Genomic DNA, 17,226 nt, shown 5'->3' with positions numbered 1-17,226 from the left:
CTTTCTCAGTGAGGTTTGAGCTGAAATTCTCCAACATTCTGGTAAAATCCATACAATTTCCATCACAATTGGGGGGAGAAAAAAGATCAGTTGAGGATTTAATCCTCCGTTCTGGAGGGAAGAAGCAGCAAAGCGCTGCAGCTCCACAACAACTGCTCCAAATTATGACAGGATGTTTGATTAACCACCTGCTGGGTTATAGATTTTACAAATAATTGACAGACGTGATGTTGCTTAGCTCTTTGGGTTTAGTGTGCACCTGTTGTGTGAAGCTTGAAGGGCCAACAGCGTGCAGACACCGTGTTTTCTCTTAAGGATAATAAGTCCCCATTATTGAAAGTTGCTGGGTGAATGGAAGAAAGCACAAAGTCACACCCATTCAGCATCATAGGCAGGGACTTTACTGCTGCTACACCACGAACGAATCAAATATTTGTAATGAGACACAGATGCTCATTCAAAAAGAGGTGTAAGGAAAAGGATGAGATTAAAATTAACTGAACACAAAAACATCCAATTTGGCTTACATTTACATCTCATCTAAATTATTTCAAAATTATATTTTACGTCTAATCAGGACAAACTATTATCCCACGTAATTTGATGTTTTCCAATATCATTTTTAAAGGAGTTTCTTCCAAATTCTTCATATTTTTCTCATTTAGAAATTCCTGACAAAACTGTAAAAACACAAAATCTTACCAAGTATTTTTGGCCTAGAGTATAGTGCAAATACCTCAGTACACTTGAAGAAGATACATTTATAAGTAACTTTTGGAAAATATAGGAGATTCTTTTAAGTTAATAACTCCTTAATGTTGATTAAAAAGTAATTTGTTCTTTGGCAGATTATTTCACTTATAATCTGGAAAAATTGTCTTGTTATAAGTTAAATAATCTGCCAATGTAACAAGCATTTTTTCATCATTATTAAGGAATTATTGACTTAAAAAGTTCCTATATCTTCCAAAAATGTTATTCGTAAGTTAGTTTTGTCTTATTTCAAGAAACTAGACCAAAATTACTGCAGTGAATAAAATTAGATGAATGAAAATTGCCAGTTTCAAAAACCTTCTGAATGTAAGGTCACAAATCAACAAGCACTGCCCCTCACATAGTAACCCCAGCCCGTTGCCTAGCAACCATAGAGAAGCCCAGCCCGTCACCTAGCAACCAAAGTAGAATTCTAGGGAATTTGGTCAGTTGGTTTTGCGTTCTTAAAGGAGTTCAAAATAGACAGAACCGACCAGAATGAAACTTCTTCATCTAAGACTGATTTTGTTCGTAAAATGTAATGAACATGTTCTATATAGAACATTTAGTTGTAATTTGTCACCTTTAAGAGATCCCTGCCTCGTTTTCTATCAGAAGCAAAGTGTTTAACAGTAAAAGCAGAATAAGACGTATTAAAAAGTACTTAAATTATAAAATAGAAAACAACATAGAGTCAAAAGCCACTGAAAACAAGTTTGATTTTAAGAGACACAAACAGCAGCTCTAATGGAGTCAGATGACTTGTTGTTAAAGGCAGCAGCCGATAGAAGAAAAAGTTTTTCTCTATGAGAGAAACTCGCTCCAGCTTGTTACAGCTCAACAACTCTGAAATGTCTTGGGTCATGGCAGCTTCACATCTAAGGTCGGACAAACAGAGAAACTTTGCAGTCAAACAGCTTGTTTGGCTGCTAGTTTAACGTAAGAAAATAAGTTGAGAAACTCGTGTTGTTTTGTTTCAGGCTGTGACTCAGCAGTGAAGTTTGAACAAAACTCAAACATTAAAGCAGAACTACAGAGTTTGATGGCACTAGAACACAAATTGTAGTAATTTTGTAGTAATTTTGTAGTATATTTTGCTTTGTAGAACTAGTATTTACTTCAAAAAAACACAAGTGACACTACAAACTATACTTATCTGGTTTATTCAGTGCTTTATAATTATAGAAGACATAATGTCCTCATCTCTAGCTGACATTTTAAACACACTAAAAATTTTACACATGCACTGTCCAACAAATGTCACATCTGCAGCTGAATTGATTGTACTGAAGTCTGACATGAATTCATTCATTCAGTCTGTGCTGCAAGTAAAACTACTACGATTTTCTTTCATTTCCACAACCCAAATTTTATTTGATCAAATTATCTTCATTTTCAAATTTCACAAATCTGCACATAACTTTGTATTTTTGTCCATCTGGTGACATTATTTTAAAATACAACGATCAGTTACTCTGTACTCAAGTAACTTTTTAATCAAATATTTTTTTACTCTTGAATATTTTTTTGACTGTCACTTTTTTACTTGACTAAAAATATGTTAAAGTTGTGCTAATCGAGTAAAATGTTTGGGTCAGCAGCGGTTTTGACCTTTGACCCCTTCTGTATGACCATAGGGGTCATATAGTCTGACAAATGTTTTTTTTTTTTAAATATTAGGTAGTAATCAAGTGTAAATTCTGAAATTAAAAACAAAAAAGTAATCACAGTCAAGTGTAGATTTAACAAGGTTTTTATTATTTCCGTAAATAAAAAGTTTGCTCAGGTTATTTCTGTCTGATATTAAAGTTTGTTTAATGATCTGAAAATACTTTTTCACGTCACATAAACATTAAAATGTGCACAAACAGCAATGAAAAACAAGAATACAAGATAAGGAAACTTACAGCAAAGAGCAGCATAAATAAACTGGTCAGCATTTACATAATTTCTAAAATAGCTACGTTATCACAGTGATAAAATAATTTACTACTGATTTATTTGTACAAAGAGTAATGTGAGAATCTTAATATTCTGTATTTAAAGTGTGCTTTAGATTAATTTGTTTCACCTTTTGTTAGTCAGAATAAAAGTTTACACCCTCCATCTCACCTGCTTTTAAAGATGTTTGTAGAGTTGATATGAAAATCTTTATTACACATTTTGAGACAAAAACATCGCGGCTCAGATGTAGTTTTCTTTTGGAACGAGGTCGTTCAGGACAACGGCAGGTAAATCCGCCACGGTGGTGAAGGTGTTGAGGCGCGGCATTCTGTGAGACGTCGTCAGCACGCTCGACCCCTGACCTCCGTGCTTCTCTGTTCCTCTCCTGCGAGTCAGGGGGTTGAGACAGAGGTAGGACAGGAATTTATTGTGCAACGAAGCGTAAATGAAGGGGTTGTAGCACGCCGAGCTCATGGCGAGCAGGTGAGCAGACACCTGGATGACGTTAATGTAATTCTTCCCCAGTATGGAGAAGTCTGTGTCCAGGTCACGGATAAGGTTCACCACCTGGAAAATAAGGCGTGTTATTGAGAGGCAAGAAACTGTAATATTTCAGAAATATGCAGTGCAATATAGAACACAAATCAACCTCTTGTAGCATGACCCAATCTGTTTTTGACCAAGATCTGCATGCAAAGTTTCTTTCATTGTGTGAATTAAATGCACTGAAACATCTCAAATGTGCAGAACAGCAGCCAGGGACATGGTAGTGTTTGTTTTTAGGAAGATTTCACACCAATCTTGTTAAGTCTGCTTCAGTCTCACTTACCTAAAGTCTGGTTTGTTTGGGGAAGTGTGAATATGCCATCAAATTCTGATGCCGAGCAAAAAGGTGAAACCTCAGTTTTGCTTTGGTTGAAGTGAAACCTGCTGCGGTTTGAATGCGCGTCTTAGCGCCAAGCGGACCAAAGACCGCTCCAAAATCAGAAGGTGGGCTAGTGTGCAAGGCATTCTGGGTAAATGAAATTAAAACAAGTTTATAACCTGTGGGAGAAATGGGTTGACGTCTTTTACCAAAGACAAAAGAGAAATACTACAACTGATAAAATCTGTTGTTTTGCTACTTTGCTGCTCCAGATGCAGCATCATTGGTCAGAATGACAGCTAGTCATGGAGTGGAAATAAAGGCCTGCTCCAGCTTTCCCAGTCAGGTGTGAGGGGGAGAGCTAGCTGCTACAGATTTGTGCTTCCAAACAACTAATTCATTGCTTTGTTTGTTATGCACTTTAAAAATATTATTTAGATCTGAACAACCAGTGAGCTTGGAGCCATGAAGTTTGTCTTGCACTGAACTGCAAATGGAATTGGTGAGTGGTGAACAAAATGTTTGTTGTTTAGCATGATGGTTTTTGTAGCCAATGCTAATTGCTGGCTGGCATCTGCAGCCAATTATTACCCTTTTAACTTATTAAACTCAATATGAGTTTAATATAATGGGTTAAATTAGATATCTCTATTTTTGTCTCAAAGACATACAAATTTGTTGACATAATTGCATTTGATTTATGTACATGACCATTGAAAAGAGTCTAGTTAACCAGCAGTCTGGTAATTTACTGGTCCTGTTTATTTTAATGCAGGGCGGGTGACCCCTTTAGGGCTCAAGGGTGGCGAGTTTCTGACATCTGACTGGGAACCAGTGGAGCTGAAGGTTCCTCTACTGGTCTGGTAGGAGGCTGTGATGGTCTGCACTTGTTTCCCCTCCATCTCACCATACAGACACACAAACCACTATTCATCTCTTCTCTGTTGACAACAGACTGCACTTGGACATTTTTCCCTCAAATATCTGCACTTACAAACCCATGGACCTTTCAAATGTGTGCCAGTTGGACACTGTGCTGACCAGTGATGATTAATGGGGAAGTTTAGGACTGTTGTTGCACAGTTTGTGCACATTCATTCGGAAGATTTACTGCAGTACTGTGTATATGATTGCATTTATTTTTTGTGTTTTTGTGGTGTTCACTTTAATTCTTTCTTTAAAATACACGGTATTGAAAGCAGTTATTCTTTTGCATTGTTTTTTTATTTAATTACTGTCTTCAGCTCCAGGAATCATTCCTGTTTTCTGGTTTTATGTGTCATCTAGACCCTTAGTAAACTAAACAGTGCTACACAAACCTCCTTCACAGGCTGTGATGCAATCCTGCATGTATATACAGTTTAGTCCATTTAGCTTATATTGTATTTATTGCTCAAAGCATTTTTTTTTTAGCATTTTCAAACATCCGGTATTAATTTTTACGTTTCTGCAGAAGACAGTCTATCTTTAGTATTTCAGCTAGTTTTCGTTTTTATGTCATTTAACTTATAAACTGTGACATTACAGTTTAGCTTTGTAAACAGTGTTCTGCATGAATTTCTAATACTTTTTGGCTGGAATTTTGTTTGTATTTTGCAGGTTTGTACTGTATTCTCCTGTTTCGGTCTATTTCTTTTCTGAAAGTCTTCTGCAATTGACTTCAAATGGTTCTGCAATTTTCACTAAAAGTATTCAGCTTACAGCATTCACAATGCAGAATTTCTAGTTTTTGTTTACATTCCGTGAAGAAGGAAGTTGCTCTCAATGTCTTCTTTAGAGATTTTTGTGTCGTTTCCTATTGTGGTTCTTAGTGCAGCGCCTCCACAGGCGAGGAGGGGAACAGGTTTTGGTTCATTTGACTGCAGTGTGAAAGTGAAGGGCAGCAGCTGAAAATGTAACAAATGTTGTGATTTTGATTCCCAGTGGAATCAAGTCCGGACTATGAGGTGAAACCACAGCAGTCTCTGATTGGCTGCTTCCCAAAGGTGATAAAGTTTGAATTAATGGTATTCATAATCTATTAAATGTTTGGGTTATCGATTTTAAATCCACTTAAAGGATTTAAGTGGGATTTTAAACCCTCTTAAAGTGGGTTTAAAGTGGATTTTAAAGGGGGTTTAAAATCCACTTTGTACCCACTTTAAGTGGGTTTAAAATCCCCACTTTAAGTGGGTTTACCTTTACCTAATTTGTTGATCACTTTTGATTTCTGTCTCTGGCTTTTGCCTTACAGACCATCCATTACATTATTGGCTTCTCGTCGGACCGTTGTGTTAGTTCTCCACTTTGCAGCAATATTTGTTGTGGCCTCTTGCACCAAACCGTCTTTAGTAAATTCATTAAACCTGTAAAGTGGAAGGTGGGCTCATGTCTTTGTAAGCCAACACAACCCACAGATCTTTGACTTGATTAATATGCAAAAAATTTGGATGACAAGACCAAACTTCACACAGGAAATCAATAAACTTCCCCAACGCCACATGCCTAATAGGATTGAATATGAGTCAATATATTTGGATTGCTTTGGATAATATGATTCCATATTACCAGTTAAAAATTTGCAAAGACGTTTCTTACCATTGCGTATTGACTCTGCATCAATAAAAGTGCCTGAATGTGGTGAAGTTTAACAGTTTCTACGGTTTTGTAGCTGCAATTCGTCATTGTTTAAGTTGTGTCAAAGAAACAGCAGAGAGCAGCTAAAAGTGTTATATAACTGCTGACTTGCTATTTTTCCCCCATGTTTTGCCATTACAAGATCTGTATGTGCAGACAATGCACTGAAAGCCATGACTAGTAAAACTAGGCCGCCTTCTTTTTTAAGCTGGGGTCCATTTTTAGAGCTTTCAGGCCCGTTGGCGGTGCTTCTGATGTGCGCTGCTACGTGGTTTTTGGATGTGTATGACCGATGTTTCCTTATTCATGGCATCCACAAATAACCTAAACATTTTGAGCAGCAGCTGTACTTACAGATCAGAAAATAATCATTTATAATAAATAATAAGAACTTCTTGGCAATTCACTGCAAAAACTCAAGTGTTTTTAGTCTAGTTTGTAAAGCACTTGAAATAAGACAAAACTAACTTATAAGTACATTTTCAGCAAGATATGAGAGCTTATTTTAAGTAAATAATTCCTTAATATTGAGGAAAAATTACTAGTTCTATTGGTGGAAAAATGTTTTGTTATAAGTGAAATGATCTCCCAGTGGAACTAGTTATTTTTTCATCAATATTAAAGAATTATTTACTTAAAATAGACTGCTATATCTTGCTGAAAAGTTACTTGTAAACTACTTTTGTCTAATTTTAAGTTTACAAAGATATTTCACTAGAGATTAGACCAAAAATACTTGGTAAAAGTTTGTGTTTTTGCAGTGCATGATGATTCACTTACCTTCCTCCAACTCCTTTATTTACTTTTGATAAATAATTGAGCTAATAATGGAGCTAAAGAAATAATGCTCTTAACTTAAATATACTTAAATATATGTAGGGAGAGCTGTCGTCCTCAAATTCTCCTTTAACTGCTTTTCTTTAGGTCACTTCAAAATATCCTTGTAGAATGGCAGGTCTAGTCAAAGCAACAACTTATTCCTGAAGAAGGTAGTCAAAGAAATCCAGGTTTTTTATAATCAAGTTGTCAATCATAAATGGCACTGAAACCAGAACTTTTAAATGATAATCAAAAAATGTCCATACATTTTAATATTGATAATCAATGCTTTAAAACATTGAATTTGAACCTGTCTTTTACTCTGTGAAATGATCGCATGATTAAAACGGTTGACATATGAAACAGCCTGCACCTAAAGGTAATTTTATATTTTAGATAAAGTTGCTCTGACATAGATCTGGACAATAAATCGACAATAATATGTATTGCGATTTACATGTGATCAATTTTAATAGATAATACAAATGATAGAATGTTCAATGTATAGAATATACACTGAACTAGAATCCAGAACTGCACTGCATTCTGGGAGATGTAGGCAGAGCATCAACTAACTCTCTCACTCTTTGGTTACCTAGCAACTCGCTCACTCTTTGGTTGCCTAGCAACAACTTGTTGAGTAACTTGTGGAGAAACAGTTTAAGGTTTTGCCACAATGCTTAAAAATAAAACAAAAAAATGTGGATTGAAAACTGTGGATAAAGCAGTCAGACCACCAGTTTGGCAGTATCTCACATATTTAAAATAAAAACTAATCAATTATCATCAAAATCAACAATTATTGATTGACACTCTAATATATTGAACGTTTATCAGCCGTATTGTCCAGCCTTACTCTGACATCGAACAGAGGTGTTTTGGGAGGAATAATATAATTCGCGTATCATTTATGTATTGGATGGTGACGTAGATCTTGTTACTCCTGATCTGCTTGTTTTTTTTTTTGTTTGTTTGTTTTCCTAAATGTATTTTTGAATCATCCATGGTATGATGTTAACTTATTTTTGTATAAAGTTGCCCAAGATTCCAGTTTATTTGTTCCTCAAATCTTAATCATAAGCCGAAAGTCAGCCATTTTCTTTAGACATGTTTCTTCTTCATGTTCCAATTGCTTCCACCAGTGAACCAAGCCACATTGGTCTCCCTGAATTACCCTTAGTGCATGGTTATTTTTGGTGTAGAATACCAACCGGTCCAGCGTTTACTCTTCCTCTTGTTCATTTATTGCTGGAAATAGGCACCAGCTCCCCTGGTGACCCTTCAACAATAAGCAGCAAAGAAAATAAATGGATGGAATCTGGTTTTATTGGCTCTAGAACTGCAGGTTCAGACATAAAATGGGCTTTAATCTGATTCCCTAACTCTCAAGAGATTCCCCTTTTCTACTCAGAATGTCAATCAGCGTGATGCTTTATTCCAGGGTATCTGCAGGTTTCAGCAACTCAAATTTAAGACTTTTAAAGACCACTACGAATTAAACGTAAGACCAGTATCACAACAGAAACCTATAGAAGAAAATTGCATATTAATACTATTAACCACTATAATATCGAGCTTATTTGAACAGAATGCATCTCGCTTTTCATTGGTTGGCAACAGAAGTGAGCCAGAAGCAAAAACAAACATCCAGTAAACTGATGATAAATTTGCTTACTTACCCATGACAGATGCAAAAACTTAGCTAGCTAACAAGGGAATATTAGCAGCTTGCTAGCTGTAGCCTCAGCTGCCTAAAGTCGCAGAACGCAAACAAGGTTTTTGCGCACAACTCAAGTTTTTGCCTGACGGAGAAGTCATTCAAAGAAAATATGTAAGGCCTCTGATTAAGGTATTTAAGGCCAATTTACATTTTTTAAATGAATTTAAGAGATTTTTAGGCCATAATTTAAGATACATTAATTTGAAGGGACATTCATTTTGCACAGTTTTGTACTTCCATTTGGTTCTAAGCAGCTTTTAAAAACAGCCCAGTCGCTTAAAAACACACACCCTCACAGCTGTTTTATGGCAAAAAGTTAAAGTTTTCTGGTGCCTGGAAAATGTGCAATTTCAAAAGCCTCCCGAGTGTTGAGTTACGCCATCACCTAGCAATCCCGGCTGAGCCTAGCCCGTCACCTAGCAACCCAAGCAGAGCTCCAGGACATTTGGTCAGCTGGTTTTACCACTGTATGCGCTGTACAATGGCTGCTAGAAAAGACAAGTGTTTTGTTGTTGACTTACCTTACCATCCAGAAACAATTTGCTGCATTCTTGTTGGTTGCGCAGGAGGCTCCACTTCTGCTTTTCAAAGATGTACTGGTGTATAATTGTGCATTTTTTGCAGCCATTTTCAGGAGCGAGTGTAAATGTTAAGTTAGGGGCCAGCAGAAGTTAATTTGGAGGATGAAAAGTGACAGAGACCCTAAAATATCTCATTCTGAACTGACCAGACTAAATGTCGTTACCTCAGAATGATTTTGTGCAACAAATGTGAACATGAACATGTTTTCTATACACCTATCGCATCCGATCCAAGGAATCATAATAGGTCACCTTTAAGGCTTTTTAAAACTTTTTAAGTATATGCAGACAGCCTGTACTCATGTTTACCTGCAAGGGGAGCCAGGAGAAGGCAAAGCAGAGAACAGAAACCAGCAGCAGACAGAAGGTCTTCCACCGCCGTCTACTCCAGGCGGCCCGTGCGCACCTCAGCTCAGGACATGCTGTCAAACTGGACGTGGTCCTCCGCTTCAGGTGGCAGGATATAGCACAGTAGGAAATGGACACAGCAGCCAGCGGGACAAAGTAGGAAAAGAAAAGGATGAAACACGAGTAAATGAGTCTGCCTTGTTCCTGTCCATCCCAAAACTCTTCGCAGATTGCCATGTCCAGGCCCGCAGTGTGCAGGTCCAGGTAAACCGTGTGAAGCGCAGTCGGGGTGGATAGCGCCAAAGAGGACAACCAGATCAGCATCACCAGGCAGCAGCAGAACTGGCATCCCGCTCTCTTGCGAATGGGATACGCTACAACGATATAACGATCCACCGCGATTGCCATGAGGGACAGAACTGCTGCGTAAACAGTGGTGGACTGCATCACGGTCACAAAGTGACACATGTGGTACCCAAACACCCAACCGCGCCTATCAAAGGCGTAGGAGGCCGTCAAAGGGACGCAGAAGACGCACATCACCAGGTCGACGAGCGCCAAGTTACTGATGAGGAAGTTAGTGGTGTTGTGTCTCTTTTTGTTGTACCAGATGAGGAAGAGAAGGAGGAGGTTCCCGGAGCAGGCGATCAGAACCACGACAGAGTAGAGCGGGATGAAGAGGAGCTTCAGGCTGAACAGCAGGTCGAAGCCGGAAAACGTGGGGACCGGAAACAGAGAGGGGTGGAAGAGGAGGTGGGAAGAGTTACAGCAGGAGGATGAAGAGTCAGAGGTCGGGGTCGAGGAGTACACTCTGGAGAAATTCATCGCTTTCTCCCAGTCCATGTCTGCAGAAACGAAGATGGAGATGATCGGGTTGACATTCAAAAAGACACTGAGACTCACTCCACCGATCAGATACTCATATCTGTATCGTCCCAATACTGAAAAATATTCTACAATGGGTATCGGTGACAATGTTTCCAGTTCATATGCTTTGTATTCTGAGCACCATATTGCTTTATTATTAATTTTACATTATATTTACAATTCATGATTAAACTATCTGAACTATTTGAAAGGTTTGTTGCAGTCTATTTTTGTCAGTTTTATTATTTTATACTCCAAAATTAACTGATTGAGCAAATTAAAATTATTTTTTGCATATCTTACCAGGATTGTGAAGCTATTGGTGCATTTAAGTGTGCTGTACTGTTTTTAATTCAGTACATTTATCTCTTTTATTTGAATGTGACTTAACAATTGGGAGGTTTTTAAAGAAAAGTTTTCAGTCCGTTCATAACTGTTTTCCTGTATTGGAAAGATACCAGCCAAAACTAAACCTTAGATATTGGTATCAGTATCTGTATCGGAAGTGAAAAAAACGGAAAACGTGCAACCTCTAGATTCAAAAACACAAAATGATAAAGAGTATTTGTGGTGTAGTTTTAAGTAAAAATTTCTTAATACACTTGAAATAAGACAAAAACTTACAAGTAACTTTTTAGCAAGATATAGGAGTTGTCAATAATTTCTTAATATTGATGAAAATGTTCTAGTTCCACAATTAGGTTATATCACATTTTTCCAATTTTATAAGTGAAATAATTTGAAAGTGAAACGAGTATTTTTTTAAATCAATATTAAGAAATTATTTACTTCAAAAAAGCTCCATTATCTTGCTAAAAAGTTACTTGTAAGTTTGTTCTGTTGTATTTCAAATGTTTTAAGATACTTACACAAGAAAATAGACCAAAAATACTGAAACTTTTGTGTTTTTCCAGAGTAATTTAAATATTTCACGCTATCTTTATGGTTGAACATTTCTATACAACTTTATGATTTCAGTTTATTAAAAAATTATTTATTTTTTGGCCTACAAAGTTTGGACACCCCTGGCTTAGTGAGAGGACTCACATTAGAGCAGAACAATCAGCGGCCACTTCAGGGCTCTCCATCAGGCTCATTACAGAAGCTTCAGCGAGGCTTTTTGTCCCCGTCAACAAACCCAACACTTCTTCATTTTCAGCTTTTATTCTCCGAGCCTCTCTAAATCTGATGCATCGGGTATTCATGAGAAGTCCAGATGATGTGTTCAGCACACATGAACCACGGTGAACATATGTTTACCTGATATGAAATGAAATACTCATCAGCCGGCTGTATTGACACTTTGCACGTGACGTCACTCTCTTCGAAACTCGGCCCGCTCCGCCATGACGGACGTCAAAACAACCTATGCGCACCTGTAAAGTTTGTCGAAAAACGCACATGTGGTGGCCTGGTATCGCTTTTATTAAGTTGATTTCGCAGTAAAACGTGGTCACAGGGTACTACGCGGTCGGCCGCACAAACAGGCAAGGATACAAACCAAACTTGTCATTTTATTGTGTAACTTTTGAGGAGCGATGGATAGCAGCCGTCAACCATAATGACTGGCTACTCGGTGTAACCGCAGATTTGCAGCGAACACTTTACAAGGTAAGATTAACGTTCATATACTTTAGAAGTAAATATGATTAGAAAGATATGAAATATTGAATTATGGCGAAGGTACGTGTCTAACCATCAGTAACCATGGTTACTGTGCCGCACCGTCATAAAGCTTAGCATGTACGGAAATAAGCTGGTTACATCTCGTCTTCTGTACGTTTTTAAGGCAGCTCCGGTGTCAGGAGAGCCGCCGTTTATGACGTAGTGACATAAATAATGTGGTGTGAGTTCAGGCAAAGTCGGTAATTTGATCAATACGTCAGGAGGGAGGAGATACGGGCCGGTTTTTAAGCTAGCTGTTTCCAACTTTTGTAAATACCGCCGTCTGTGAGCCCCAACCGGGTTTGTTACGTTCACAGATCAATTTGTTTGACTCAAACAAGTAAAACTCATTAATAAACTGGCAAAAACAACGTGGGAAAACAACTTAAGTCGTTCAGTTCAATACTCCCGATCTTCATTTCCGACGTCCATCATGGCGGCTAGAATGACGGAGTGACGTAGTTGCAAAAGGTCAATATCATCAGATATTAAACAAAAAAAGTCAAGAAGGAGGACTTGATTTGCGGCTTCTAAAAAAAGATTAAAAACACTAAATTATTGAACATAATTCAGTCTTTCAGATCAGAAAAAGATTAAATAAACAGCAGCAGGATTCACACTGTTACACTGGAGGTGGATGCAGAACAATCTGTCTCTCTTTGTGTCAGTTTTGTGGTTGAAAAGGGAACAAGTAGCAGGTGTCAAGCACACAATCAGAAGAAATCCTGTCTGAGATGCTGAGTCCCAGGTAGCAGCGCTGCAAAAAGAGGCAACGCCTCATTACGTGTTCAACGCACTGTAGCGCAGGAATAAGTCCATCATAATGAACCTGGATACTGCATGTCTTTATTCTGTCTCAAACTACCAAATTATTCCCAAAATAATCCTAATCAAGACTTATAATTTATATTTATATAGTCTTCGTTTAAAGCTGCAACATAAATTAATGCAATTCTGACTTTAAATTAGTTTTAAGTCAACTATTCTGATGAATGCAACATACTGCAGGTATTTTACTATGTTTTGTCGGTGAAGTTCATATTAGAAGAAAAAGTACCTGCTAGTCCGTAGGCTCAGCACCTGTTAGCGTCTTCTTTCTTGCAGAGTCCTGCTGTTGTGCAGAATTTCCTCCTCTGTGCTTTGAAATAAAGATGTGAGCTTGCTCTCTCTCTTTGTCAGTGGGCTTCTCACACACACACACACGCACACACACACACACACACACACACACACACACACACACACACAGAGACCACTCAGTATGTGATTGTGCGTGAGTCATCTCCACTATGATGGGGGGGAAAACAGTCTGTTGTAAATGTTCTTCAGGAAGTCTGATATCCTGGATAGAAATCTCTTAATTTATAAAGGACGAGCATAATTACCTCCAGACGATCCAGTCGGTGTATCAGAGATTAGCTGTGGTCACTTTGAATTTGCTTTAATTCCTCCATATTACCCAGTCCTGTTAGACATGCCTTATTCATCCATCCATCCATCCATTTTCTGTTCACCCTTTGTCCCTAATGGGGTCGGGAGGGTTGCTGGTGCCCATCTCCAGCTACGTTCCAGGCGGGAGGCGGGGTACGCCCTGGACAGGTCGCCAGTCTGTCGCAGGGCAACACAGAGACATACAGGACAAACAACCATTCACACACACACTCACCCCTAGGGAGAATTTAGATATACCAATTAACCTAACAGTCATGTTTTTGGACTGTGGGAGGAAGCCGGAGTACCCGGAGAGAACCCACGCATGCACAGGGAGAACATGCAAACTCCATGCAGAAAGACCCCGGCCGGGAATCGAACCCAGGACCTTCTTGCTGCAAGGCAACAGTGCTACCAACTGCGCCACTGTGCAGCCCATGCCTTATTCAACGTTGTTAAAATTACATCACAAATTTTCTTCCAGCGGTTGCTTTTTATAATACTTGTATCGGATAATTAAACATTCAAATCTAAATAAAGTTCAAACACTAAGAATGTTTGAACATGTACTTTTTATTTAGGTATAATGAAATTATTTTTAAAGATGTATGAGGTACTAGCTGCATGGTAATGACCTATTTATTTAATTTAAAGGGGACAAATTATGCAAAATTCTCATTTTGCTCTTTTTTGTTTCCCTTTATGGTCTCTGCTGCTTCTAAAAATAGTCTAAGTGCTTGGCAATAAGTAATAAAACCTCCCATTGTTAAGTCACGTTCAGCTGGCACTGCTCTGTTACCTAGCAACCCCAGAAACCTAGCCTGTCAGCTAGCAACTCAAGCTGAGCTCCAGTACGTTTGGTCAGCTGGTTTTATTGCTGCATGTGCTGTACAATGGCTGCTGGAAAAGACAAGTGTTTTTGTTGTTGACTTGCGAACCAGAAAACACTTGCTGCATTCTTGTTGGTTGTGCAGGAGGCTCTACTAGTGCTTTTCAAAGATGTACAGTTGTATAATTACGCATCTGTTTGCAGCCATTTTCATTTGTGAGTGTAAAGATTGAGTTTTGTGGGCATGGCCAGCAGCAGCTTATTTGGATTTAAAGTGACAAGACACCCTAAAACAGCTCAGAATTGTCAGAACTGACCAGACTAAAATCTCATTATTTAAGAGTGACGTTCTGCAAAAAATTAAATGAACACATTTTATTCATATTTTAGCAGTTTAATGGGTTTTATCTATGCATTCTGGCACATTCCGGTCCTTTGAGAACATTAATGATTTTGATGTGGCCCAAAATGAAAAAGAGTTTGACATCCCTGATCTAAAACATTTAAATGTGAGAAAAAGAAGCAAAATGTTTCCAGAGAAAAATTACTTTTTCACAGCTCTATTGGCGGGAACACCAGATCTTGACTTCCTGGAATCATGAACGAATGGCGTCACATCTCCTGCAGTGAGGTGCATCAGAAACAACAACAGCAAAAAAAAAAAACACTTGTTTGCTGAAGAGAAGAGCTGATTAAACCATGAGGAGACAAACTGGACGTCTCAGTAGCCGGTAACACATTAAACTTTCATAATAATGACTTGGGAATCATGACCTTATTTGTTTGGGTCTTTAAAGTCAGCCTGACACTGACTGTCAAAAACAACCCAGAATTCATTACTGGTCAGCTCTGTTCATGTAGAGCGAAGGATTATTCGAGCCAGAATAATCTTATTTTTTACGCAATTTTCTCCCACAATCTTCTAAATAAGAAAATCTTTATGATCTCATCTAGATTGTGTTAAAATACATGCATGGACAAAGTTATTAATGATGGAAAAACTCATACTGGTCACTAAAATAAATTCATTTGTTTGTTTTAAATTATTCTGTTGAACCACATTTCAAAATCAATTTCACTGATTAATTTTCAGTACATTTCAGTTTTAAGGTGTTTCAGTGACCAAAAAACTTCGAGTTCCACTTGCAGATTATTTCACTTATAACAAGACATTTTTCCTAAGTTATAAATTAAATAACCCACCAGTGAAACTAGTACTTTTTCATCAATATTAATGAATTATTTACTTTAGAAAAGCTCATATAACTCACTGTTAATTTAGTCTCTTTTTTTTTTCATTTGAAGTGTAATAAGATATTTGCTCTAGAAACTAGATGTAAAATATTTGTATTTTAGGTCTAATTTTAAAATTTTATCTCAGTACACTTGAAATAAGACAAAACTAACATAAATGTGTCTTTTAATCAAGACACAGCAGCTGGTTTTAAATAAATAGTTCCCTATTACTTATTTTAAAAGGTATTAGTTCCACTGGCGGATTATTTTACTTATAACACAATATTTTCCCCTTTTTATAAGTGAAATAATCCACCAGAACATTTTCATCAATATTGAGGACCTATTTACTTAGAAAAAGCTCCTATTACTCACTGAAAGGTTACTTGTAAGTTAGTTTATTTGAAGTGTGCTAATATATTAGAACTAGAAACTAGACAAAAAAAACCTTACAACCAGGTTGTGATAAGCAGCATAAAATTTAAATATTTGTCAGTTTCTGACTATAAATGTTTGATTTCATTACGTTTTTAAATGTTGGGTTCTTTCCCGACGCTGCTGTTGGATTTACTGAGGATTTTTCTGTCTGCAGGAGTTTTTTCACCTGATTCATCTGAGAGTCATTTCTGTGGAGTTATTAGACTGCTGAGCAGACAAATCCTCCAAGAAAGCCAAGTGGCCGATTCATCTCCTGTGTGATGAGTTCCTTGTGCAGAATATAACGTTTTCTTGCTCCAGCATCCTCAGAGTGTGACTGTCAGCAGCTAGCCTCAGGTCCAACATGCCACAGCAGTGGGTTCTGGGTTTTTACCTTCTTATTGTCCAACCGGAGCGTTGCCACATGCAGGGAAGGCAACCTCACATGTGTTCACCCATTGTGTCCAGATATAAGTGGACACAATGGAGATGGAGCTCTTTTTGAGAAAATGTTGGTTCTCTCAAGCAGGAAATCAGGTGGGACTCATGGCACACCTCCTGGATAGACTCTTTCATAAATTTTGAATATACAGCTATTAAATATTCATTTATTTATCAAGATCTGTTTGCATTTTGATTTCAAATCTGATTTAATATTTATGTCTGACTTAGGTTAATTTCCTTGTTTATGCCAAACATGAAAAATAATTTCATTTCAGACTCATATTTCCAAAGAACATTATCCTGGTCTTTGTTGATACTTTCTGTAGCAAATAAAAGTAAAAGGTAGCCATCCAAAAAGTTATTAAAGTGAGAGTAAAAGAGTATTTCTGAAAAAGTCTACTCAGTATTTGTATTGTATTTTAAGGACCAAAATGACAATAATTCATGAGTAGCAAAAAAGAAAATGTTTCCAAATCAGTTTCTTTCAATAGAAAAGTTATGAAACTTTAAAACTGCAGGTGTGTGTCTGGTGAATTTTAGGTTAAAACATGTTTGTATTTCGTTCTGTGGGTAGAAAACAGAAATTTTACTCAAGTAAGAGTAAGAATATTTCATAATTAAATTACTCTAGTAAAAGTAAAAAGTCCAGTGTAGTAAAAATCCTCCATTGTTTCAAAAACGTAACTCAGGT

General features: G+C 37.4%; 1 protein-coding gene and 1 long non-coding RNA gene across 2 annotated transcripts; one reads left to right on the top strand and one right to left on the bottom strand.

Moving 5' to 3' along the window:
* Positions 1-2,605: 2,605 nt before the first annotated feature.
* Positions 2,606-10,489, bottom strand: prlh2r (prolactin releasing hormone 2 receptor). The gene is made up of 2 exons (XM_028000709.1): positions 9,608-10,489; positions 2,606-3,264 (listed from the first exon to the last, which is right to left on the bottom strand). The coding sequence occupies exons 1-2, from the start codon at positions 10,487-10,489 to the stop codon at positions 2,938-2,940; spliced, it is 1,209 nt and encodes a 402-aa protein (XP_027856510.1). The 3' UTR covers positions 2,606-2,937.
* Positions 10,490-11,810: 1,321 nt separating this feature from the next.
* Positions 11,811-16,712, top strand: LOC114134480 (uncharacterized). Its single transcript, XR_003593393.1, has 2 exons — positions 11,811-12,124; positions 16,267-16,712. It is a non-coding gene; the product is annotated as an uncharacterized LOC114134480 (long non-coding RNA).
* The last annotated feature ends 514 nt before the right edge of the window (positions 16,713-17,226 follow it).

The sequence above is a fragment of the Xiphophorus couchianus genome, chromosome 19 (genome assembly GCF_001444195.1).
Source record: "Xiphophorus couchianus chromosome 19, X_couchianus-1.0, whole genome shotgun sequence".
Lineage (NCBI taxonomy): Eukaryota > Metazoa > Chordata > Actinopteri > Cyprinodontiformes > Poeciliidae > Xiphophorus > Xiphophorus couchianus.
The sequence above is the reverse complement of the archived record's forward strand: the minus strand, read 5'-3'. Positions and strand labels throughout refer to the sequence as shown.